This window comes from Festucalex cinctus, chromosome 1 (assembly GCF_051991245.1).
Source record: "Festucalex cinctus isolate MCC-2025b chromosome 1, RoL_Fcin_1.0, whole genome shotgun sequence".
NCBI classification, from domain to species: domain Eukaryota; kingdom Metazoa; phylum Chordata; class Actinopteri; order Syngnathiformes; family Syngnathidae; genus Festucalex; species Festucalex cinctus.
The window spans coordinates 66,382,550-66,390,973 of record NC_135411.1 but is presented as its reverse complement, the minus strand read 5'-3'; the positions used below and the strand labels follow the sequence as shown (position 1 = coordinate 66,390,973).

Below are 8,424 nucleotides of genomic sequence, written 5' to 3'. Positions count from 1 at the left end.
CCGAGGGACACGATCGAACGCCTTCTCTAAATCCACAAAACACATGTGGACTGGTTGAGCGAACTCCCATGCACCCTCAAGGATCCTGCTGAGGGTGTAGAGCTGGTCCACTGTTCCACGGCCGGGATGAAAACCACACTGCTCCTCCTGAATCCGAGATTCGACTTTCCGACGGACCCTCCTCTCCAGCACCCCTGAATAGTCCTTACCAGTGAGGCTGAGGAGTGTGACCCTCTGTAATTGGAACACACCCTCCGGTCCCCCTTCTTAAAAAGGGGGACCACCACCCCAGTCTGCCAATCCAGAGTCACTGTCCCCGATGTCCACGCGATGTTGTAGAGGCGTGTCAACCATGACAGCCGCACAACATCCAGAGTCTTTAGGAACTCCGGGCGGATCTCATCCACCCCCGGGGCCCTGCCACAGAGGAGCTTTCCAACCACCTCAGTTACTTCGACCCCAGAGATAGGAGAGCCCACCTCAGAGTCCCCAGACTCTGCTTCCTCAAAGGAAGACGTGTCGGTGGAATTGAGGAGGTCTTCGAAGTATTCTCCCCACCGATTCACGACATCCCGAGTCGAGGTCAGCAGCACCCCATCGCCACTATACACAGTGTTAATGGTGCACCTCTTTCCTCTCCTGAGACGCCGGATGGTGGACCAGAATTTCCTCGAAGCCGTGCGGAAGTCGTTTTCCATGGCCTCACCGAACTCCTCCCATGTCCGAGTTTTTGCCTCAGCAACCGCCGAAGTCACGTTCCACTTGGCCAGCCGGTACCTGTCAGCTGCCTCCGGATTCCCACAGGCCAAAAAGGCCCGATAGGACTCCTTCTTCAGCTTGACGGCATCCCTTACCAGCGGGTTCGAGGATTGCCGCCGCGACAGGCACCGACCACCTTACGGCTACAGCTCCGATCGGCCGCCTCAACAATGGAGGCGCGGAACATAGCCCATTTGGACTCAATGTCCCCCGCCTCCCCCGGGACAAGGGAGAAGTTCTGCCGGAGGTGGGCGTTGAAACTCTTTCTGACAGGGGATTCCGGCAGACGTTCCCAGAAAACCCTCACAATACGTTTGGGTCTGCCAGGTCGGACCGGCATCTTCCCCACCATCGGAGCCAACACAGCACCAGGTAGTGATCAGTTGACAGCTCCGCCCCTCTCGTCACCCGAGTATCCAAAACATGCGGCCGCAAATCCGATGACACGACTACAAAGTCGATCATCGAACTGCGGCCTAGGATGTCCTGGTGCCGTGCACATATGGACACCCTTATGTTTGAACATGGTGTTCGTTATGGACAATCCGTGACGAGCACAGAAGTCCAATAACAGAACACCGCTCGGGTTCCGATCAGGGGGGCCGTTCCTCCCAATCACGCCACTCCAGGTCTCACTGTCATTGCCCATGTGAGCGTTGAAGTCCCCCAGCAGGACGAGGGAGTCCCCAGGGGGAGCGCTCTCCAGCACACCCTCCAAGGACTCCAAAAAGGGTGGGTACTCTGAGCTGCTGTTTGGTGCATATGCACAAACAACAGTCAGGACCCGTCCCCCCACCCGAAGGGGGAGGGAGGCTACCCTCTCGTCTACCGGGGTGAACCCCAACGTACAGGCGCCAAGCCGGGGGGCAATAAGTATGCCTACACCTGCTCTGCGCCTCTCACCGTGTGCAATTCCAGAGTGGAAGAGAGTCCAACCCCTCATAGAGGATTGGTACCAGAGCCCAAGCCATGTGTGGAGGAGAGTCCGACTATATCTAGTCGGAATTTCTCTGCCTCACACACCAGCTCGGGCTCCTTCCCTGCCAGAGAGGTGACATTCCATGTCCCAAGAGCTAGCTTCTGTAGCCGGGGAACGGACCGCCAAAGTTCCCGCCTTTGGCCACCACCCAGCTCGCTATGCACCCGACCTCTTTGGCCCCTCCTACAGGTGGTGAGCCCATAGGAAGGGGGACCCATGTTGCCTTTTCGGGCTATGCCCGGCCAGGCCCCATGGGTGAAGGCCCGGCCACCAGATGCTCGTCTTCGAGCCCCGCCTCCAGGCCTGCCTCCAGAGGGGGGCCCCGGTGACCCGCATCCGGGCAAGGGAAACCGTGATCCAATATTCGTCATCATCATAAGAGGTCATTGAGCCATGTTTTGTCTGGCCCCTCACCTAGGACCTGTTTGCCATGGGTGACCCTGCCAGGGGCATAAAGCCCCAGACATCATAGCTCCTAGGATCATTGGGACACGCAACCCCCCCCCCCCCCTCCCCCTACCACGATAAGGTAATGACTCACAAGGGGAATATTGTGTTCTATTGCTATAAAAGCATGGAACCTATCAAAAGAAAGATTAAAGTCTCTCCCTTCATCAGGAAAAAAAAGAGTATATTTCTATCTTTTTCCGTTTGGCAACAATTAGCATTAGAAGAGAGCTAAGTTTCAACAGTTTTCACAAATCTATTTAAAATTGTAGGTAATATAGCTTTTTTTTCTCCATGGCCCTGGTTGATCTCCTTTGCTCTGCTGCCACCTGCTGGCCGTTTGTGTAATAACTACAATTTCTGCAACCATTCTTTGCAGTTGAGAGGCTGAATCAAAGCCTTCTGTATGCTCTAGCATATTAAAAAACAAAAAACAAAAACAAAACAACAAAAACAAAAAAATAACCACAACATTAAAGACGTCTTTGGGACACTTAGAACATAAAAAAAAACAACATATTTACATGTTATTGGGAGAAAATTAGTTTTTAGACAAAATCAAAAACTGTAATTGTCTAAATATTTCTGGACCTAAATGAACACACAGTAGCCTAGATTTGAACTTTCTGCATAGTTTAATTAACCACATAACACACTCAGAAGGGAAGGCTTCCCCAATCTGAGCAGGGTTATCCAATAACAAACACTGCACCGCCTCTCCTCATCTCCTTTTTCCCAGGTCAATGTTTAAGGTTTAAAAATAAAAAAATTGAATTCACTCCAACTAGGAATCTCCCACTGTGGAGGATACCAATAAATAATCCTGTTACAAACTATGAAGTAGGCCAGTGCAAAAACTTGACTATAAACAGAATAACCTCATTTTGTCACTCCGCCACAGGCGGGCCAGCCCATGCTTTTATTTTGTTGCATTATTTCCTGTTTATTTTGAAGTCTCTAACAGTATTCTCACTCCAGGTTACTTGCCCTTCCTGCTGTCAACTCATTACCGGTCCCCGCCCATGATTGTCTCCACCTGCCACCAATTAGCCCCAGCAATAAAAGCCATCAGCCTCCTCCTTCAGTTTGCTGAAGTGTCACAGCAGTGCTTGGAAGTGGCCCACAGTCCTTGACTGTTGCCCTGCGCCTTGTTTTTGAGCCTTTTCCTCCCCAGCGGAGTGTCTTTTGTTCTCCCATTTTTGAGTGCCCCTTTTTCCCTCAGTTCGAGGTGATTTTGTGGTGTGGAGAAAATAAACTGTTGCCATTGAGGCCTACTCTCTCCCTGCGTCTGAGTCCTACCTTCCTCATTGTGTCACATTTCAAGCAGAATGATCTTGTCTTGAGATGAAATGAACTGCAACGAAACATATCATTAAAATTAAACATGTCAAAGAGCTGACAGAGGGTCAAGTGCTGGTGAGCAACAAATTATTGTCCGTAGATCAAGAAGTGGTTCATGGGTCTTCAACATGCCATGCTGTTCACTTTTTGTCTTCTGTTTCAGGATGGCTTTGGTGAGGATGATTTAGAGATTCAAGGCCTAACCACAAGCACTGAAGGGATGAATTAAAACAATTGGACAAAAAAACATAAATCTCACACATCTGCTAATCACACTTTCTTCTGCTGTTGCTCCCCTCCCTCGACATACCATTACTGTCTGCATACAGTGTATGAGCACAACCTGTCATGTCAAAATGAAAACAAGAATTATGCAAGTCTACCTGCTACTCATGGCGTGGTTGAGAGGAAACGTACGATTGCTGGACATTTTCTCCATTCTCCTCTCTGGCAAGCAATTTAGATGGAATTACAGTCTGTGTTGATGAAAAAAAGAGGAATCCAGAACTGTAGCACGTGGAATCCCGTGAACACATACTTATATATGATAATATTTATTTTTTTTTAAATGCCATACCTGGATTGTGAAGCAGCTTTTCAAGGCGCCAGACATTTAGAGTTTGTTTTTTGTTTTTTAAGAGTGAGTTATAGTGGTGTCTTGAGTAGTGTTGTCAAAGTTAAAACGTTAACTAATTAATTAATCACAAAAAAATATTGCATTAATCATTGTATTACCACAGATTAATCATACTATTAATTTTGACCGCGGATGATCCTTTTTAGCCGACAGCAGATGGTTACGTTAAACGTAGGTGTTGGAGTTTGAGCCATAAACATAACTACATGCGTTAAAGTAAAGCATTTAATAAATGTTTACATATGCTGTAGGTAATTTTTTTCCCATTTTAAATTATGCAAATAATTAATTGATTAGAAAAGGCAGGATGAGCGTGTGCAGTGAATATAAATTTTTGAAGACATCCTCATAAACATTAAATGTCGAAAAAATTAACAACAGCTGAGCTTCAAATTTAGGGCAAAATATGTTGGGGGAAAAAGCATTTTTAAGTCGGTGATTAATCATGATTAATCAAAATTCTAAGATGTGATTAATCTGATTACAAATTTTAATCGTTTGACAGCTCTAGTCTTGAGTAAACAAGTATAATTTGTTTTGTGACTACAAAAAACACATCTTTCCTCTTTAAATAATCTATAAAGCATAATGAGTCATTTTTCTTTCCATCTCAATTGTCCAACTTTCTCGCTATTGCAAATGTGTAGATCGTGAAAATAAAGTCAAACTCTGTGTCACGTTTCAGTTTGTTTGGGGTTGGGTTTTTGTTATATTTTGGTGAGTGTTGGTTGTCTGGTGTTTTGTGTGTTTTTCCCCAGTCTCGTTATCATTAACCTTGTCCACCTGCTTGTGTCTTCCCTTCCCCGTGTGTGTTGCTGATTGGTTCCCCCTGCCTGCTGTGTCTCCCAGGTGTGTCCTGTTAGTGTCATTAGTGTTGGTATAAGGGAGTGGTGTTTGTCTCACGCGGGTGTGGGAGCATTGTTTGCATGTTGCATGTCACAGTGTTGTCTTTCTGCCAAGTCTGCCAAGTATTCCACGCCACGAAAGATTTTATCTCCTCATTCTCGTCAGCTCTTTTTCCTCCAGGCATTCTGCAACAATGTAGTTAAAAATCCCAATGCAAAAATCAACAAGTAGTTAGATTCACGAGCGAGTGCAGGAGCAAGTACAGATGCGTCCTTCCTCAACAGATGCGTCCTTCCTCAACAGATGCGTCCTTCCTCAACAGATGCGTCCTTCCTCAACAGATGCGTCCTTGAATGACAGATGCGTCCTTGAATCAGTTGAGTACAAGGCAAGCACCTGTGACACCTCTGTCTGTCCCTCAAGGACCAATTACAGGGTGACCCAAAAAGATGCGTACCCAGATTTTATTCGATAAAAAATCAATTTTTTTAACGAATGTCTTTTCTGTTGCAGGACGTGAAAGGTGAACCTATGGATGATCATTTGCAGCTATAGTTGCCCTGAAAATGTCTTGGACAAATCAGCAGAAGATATTCTCCCTGGAGACCTATTTATTTAATCCAACTAACATTCGTTGATTTTGATGGAAAGTTGCGACAATGGAAAAGCTTTCGAAACTGAATCTGTACACTCTGGTATGATTTTGTCGCAAAATAGGTCTCCAGGGAGAATATCTTCTGATTTGTCCAAGACATTTTCAGGGCAACTATAGCTGCAAATGATCATCCATAGTTTCACCTTTCGCGTCCTGCAACAGAAAAGACATTCGTTAAAAAATGGATTTTTTTATCGAATAAAATATGGGTACGCATCTTTTTGGGTCACCCCGTAGTACCAAATGTTTGGTACTCATCAGACCACATTACACTTATTTTAGAAATCTTTGACTAGTACTGCCCACTAATGCAGCCCACAAGGCAATTTGTTGGACTCAAAGGAACCTTAAGCCATTTAAGGGCCACAATGGTGCATTAACAAGCTGTAAAAGTCCAGAATGAACATACAAAAGCAGTACTGCAGTAACAAATGTATCCCTCAAGGTCTAATTTACATTAAAGTACCCTATAGAACTTTTTACTAGCATAACCGTTTGTATCTTTTCCAAGGGAGTACGTGTATACTGCCAAACTGACAGATTCATTTTTAAGGGCAGTGTGATGTCACCACTAAAATAATAATGGCCTTCGTTTGGTTTTCACAGATCGCGGATATGATTTTAGAAATAAGCTTACCAGGAGCTGAAGGCAGAGGTATCCGAAGTCCCAGCATCTCACCTGCTTCCTAATCGAAATGCTTCTAGTAAGTTTTGTTTAAAGGGGAAGTCAACTCCCCCAAAGATTCTTGACAATAGTATGTTCCATGCAGCCCCATGACTCTAAATACGGTATTTTGGTTAATATTGCATTATTTTGAGTTAAACAGTAAAATCCAGCTTTTTTTTTTTTTTTTTTCAGTATCAGAAGGCGGCCATTTTGCCACTTACTGTCGAGTGAAAATGACATCACAGCTGCTCAGCTTCAGAAAACGGGTGAGCCTGTGATTGGTCGTTGCCTGCAACTGTGATGTCATCTTCAGTCGACAACAAGTGACAAAATGGCCACCCCCTCAGATGGATAAAAACGGATGGATTTTGCTGCGTAACTCATACTCTGTAAATGTAATATTGAGCTGGGTTGTAGACAAATTGTTTTTTGTTTTATTTTTAGGTTGTGGTCAGCTACTGTCTGTGGAATATCCAATGCTACACAGAAAGGCTGACGGTTTTACAGGGAAGTACGGCGTTTGGCTTCAGGATCCTGATCCCCAAGGGATTCAGTATACCAACAGGACAGTGTGGCACAGTGGGTAAAGACCTCCGTCAGTTGTTTGCATATGAAGACATGAACCAGTTCTCCCGTGGCTTCCCGATGAAAGTCCTGCTGCTGCCTGAAGCGGTAGAGAGCACCGGTGCAACAATGTACTGCGGCTCCCTCTACTACCAGCGTAAACGCAGCCGCACCCTGATCCGCTACGACCTGGCGTCCGAGACCTTGGCATCACGCCGGAATCTCCCTCATGCCGGCTTCCATGGCCAGTACCCTTACTCGTGGGAGGGCTACATTGACATTGACCTAGCAGTGGATGAGCAAGGTCTGTGGGCCATCTACAGCACCAGCAAGGCAAAAGGCGCCATTGTGCTTTCCCAGCTTGACACTGAGAGCTTAGAAGTGAAGAGAAGCTGGGAGACGAAAATCAGAAAGAACTCCGTGGCCAACGCGTTCATGGTGTGTGGTCGTCTGTACACAGTGGCCAGTTATACAGCAGCCAACACCACCATCAACCATGTGTTCGACACAGCCACCAAGGCGAGCCGCGACCTCTCTGTGACCTTCAAGAACAAGTATCGTTACAACAGCATGGTGGACTACAACCACACCCAGAGGAAGCTGTTTGCCTGGGACAATTTCTACATGGTCACGTACGACGTTCGAGTGGGCGGGGCTAGCAAGTGAAGAGCTTGGGGGAGGGGGTGTTGTCTTTTGAACTGTTTCGAGCGAAAGAAATCTGATGTTCAAATATAAATTATTCACTTAAGATGCAGGTCACACATCCCTTTGCTGCTATTCCCCACTTTTTTCTGTTGCCATGACAAAGCCTCACCGTCATGTGTTTGTGCATAACCACAATCTATTTTTACCATTGTAAATAGGATGCCCTTTAAAAGCCATCACAAAGTAGACATGTCACTTCAATGATAAATGTGTACAAGTTTGGGCAGTACTCAATATAAAATATAGATAATGTCCCACTTTTTGAACAATCTGTCAGCCTCACTGGGTATGACATCACATGGCCTGTGGATTACTGTAGTGTATAATTTATGAGTACACATGCACAAACAGCAACATAAATGCAGTTGTAGAATGTGCTTTGTCGATAAGCACAGCTGCACAGTGATGCTGCATTGGTCAGCAGGAAGATGCCAAACATTTGTAAACACCCATAAACCAGATGGTGCATACTCCATGTTCACATATCAGATTTATGCTCATACTGATGTGATGTCACAAGCAAAAGTGCTTTATCCACGATACTCACTCACAACTTTACACATACTTGTGTGGTTCCAATGTTAAAACTGCATTAAATATTCTGCCTACACAAAGCTACAACACGCATGAGGAGTCATTCTTGAAGTATTATTATTGTATCTTTGTGAAGGGCTGGGGGCAGAATTTTTTGATACGTACAGCTTTTATATTGGATCTCCTCAATTGTGTAAATTAGGGAGGACCGTTGGGTTGCGGATGGGGAGAGGGTTGGGCGTGATCTGGCTGTGATTGACTGGACAACTCGCTAAGAAGGCGTTTAAGGA

At 45.7% G+C, this 8,424-nt stretch overlaps 1 protein-coding gene across 1 annotated transcript; it reads left to right on the top strand.

Annotated features, from left to right (window-relative positions):
• Positions 1–5,086: 5,086 nt before the first annotated feature.
• LOC144007533 (myocilin-like) lies at positions 5,087–7,823 on the top strand. Its single transcript, XM_077507303.1, has 3 exons — positions 5,087–5,385; positions 6,271–6,368; positions 6,776–7,823. The coding sequence occupies exons 2-3, from the start codon at positions 6,360–6,362 to the stop codon at positions 7,559–7,561; spliced, it is 795 nt and encodes a 264-aa protein (XP_077363429.1). The 5' UTR covers positions 5,087–5,385; positions 6,271–6,359; the 3' UTR covers positions 7,562–7,823.
• The last annotated feature ends 601 nt before the right edge of the window (positions 7,824–8,424 follow it).